Genomic DNA, 1,643 nt, shown 5'->3' with positions numbered 1-1,643 from the left:
CACAACCCCTGCTACCCGTGTAGCCGCTTGTTGCGTGTAGTGCTCTCCACCTAAGACTATAACATGCCTTCGACATTCGCAGTGTACAACACCTTAGGTTAGGGTTGGCGTCGCTTGGGTTAGGTTAGGTTACGTTAGGTGGACGTGGGTTAGGTTAAGGGTTAAAGTTAGGTTAGGCGTCAAAGTTAGGTTAAGCGTTCGGACGTGAGGCGTCAGGTGGCCGCACCTACCTTACGGCCGGACATCTTAGGTTAGGCTAAGGGCGCCGAGGTCACGTTACGTTCACCTTCGGGCGCCACACGTAGCTGTCACAGGTAGGTAGTAGTTCGGTCGGTCGGTCGTCGGCAAGCCGCAAAAAACTACAGACGACGTCGACAACAAGACCGAGCAGGAGGCAGATATATACCGAGCGCCAAAGAGACCGACCACACACACACACACACACACACACACACAAAACAACAAACACCACCCACCGGCCAAAGGGGCACCAAAAAAACCCACAAAGCCGAGCACCACACGTCGCGACCAGAGGCAACCCGCAACCGCAACGGCGCTTTCCGCACCGGGCCGGATGCACGTACGACAACACCGCTACCCGTACACAAGGCCTCCCATTGCACACAGCCGCTCTGTGTTCAACATCATCAATGGCGCGCCCGCGGCTCGTCGCGGTCGCAGCCATGACGCCGCCGCCACTTTTGCACCAACACATTCACGCACCGCAAAACAGCTCGCCGACCCACCGACACAGCACAGCCGACAAACAAAAACAACCGCGGCGGCGGCAACAAAACAAAACAAACACCTCGCACCAAGCGTCCGACAGAAAACAAACGGACAGGCACACAGGCCTCTGCTAACGACCACGACACAGCGGCACGCTGCCCCTTTCCCGCCACTCTCGATTCACAGCGCACGCGACCCCGTCGTCGACGACGACACGCGACGGGCTCGCTTCCCGCAACCTACACCTTTCCGCCACTACGCACGGCTCCACCCGACGCCCGTCGCAACGGCACTACTGCACGCACTATCACCCCCGCCGCCGCCGCCGCCGCCGCCGCCGCCTCCTCCTCTCTCCCCCTTCCCGTACACAACAACACAGCCAAAAACACACTCACGACCCAAACATAACAACATGGCACGTGCATCGGCGCACACCCCCAACCAGTCACCGTCGACACAACCACACGCAAGGCACGGAAAAACCGGCGTCCTTCCACGTTGCCATCAAAGCAGCACAAACAACCACACAGGAGGAACCACCAACAACTGCCGGCCGGCCGGCAACCACCAAACGCACATTCCCGCTCGCCACCACACACCTCTCGGCAGCCGTTTCGCAAAGACATGACATGACATGACGCGACATCATCGCATCACGGGCGACGCACGCACACCGACCCACTTTCCCGCCCGTCTCTCTCTCTCTTTTTCTTCCGACGCCTTCGGCCGAGCACACACGTACGTGGCACAACGCCCAACACAGTCACACACAGTCGACAGGCGCACGCCCAGGCACGCAACGACGCAGCGCAGCAAAGGCGCCCGCGACACATACCTCCTCTCCCGTCTCGCCGCCGACCGCCAGCCAGCCACTCGCAATGTGCACTGGCCAACCGGACACACGTCCACCGCGC

At 60.3% G+C, this 1,643-nt stretch overlaps 1 protein-coding gene across 1 annotated transcript; it reads left to right on the top strand.

Annotated features, from left to right (window-relative positions):
• The first annotated feature begins 574 nt into the window (after nt 1–574).
• Nucleotides 575–1,357, top strand: LOC126232506 (uncharacterized). Its single transcript, XM_049942754.1, has one exon. The coding sequence runs from the start codon at nt 575–577 to the stop codon at nt 1,355–1,357; it is 783 nt and encodes a 260-aa protein (XP_049798711.1).
• The last annotated feature ends 286 nt before the right edge of the window (nt 1,358–1,643 follow it).

Source organism: Schistocerca nitens, unplaced genomic scaffold (assembly GCF_023898315.1).
Source record: "Schistocerca nitens isolate TAMUIC-IGC-003100 unplaced genomic scaffold, iqSchNite1.1 HiC_scaffold_519, whole genome shotgun sequence".
NCBI classification, from domain to species: Eukaryota; Metazoa; Arthropoda; class Insecta; order Orthoptera; family Acrididae; genus Schistocerca; species Schistocerca nitens.
Note: the sequence above shows the minus strand (reverse complement) of the source record. Positions and strands in the feature narration are given on the sequence as shown.

Bases quoted from the DNA above. Each gene is read 5' to 3' on its own strand.
- LOC126232506 (XM_049942754.1), top strand. From the start codon at position 575: ATGCACGTACGACAACACCGCTACCCGTACACAAGGCCTCCCATTGCA.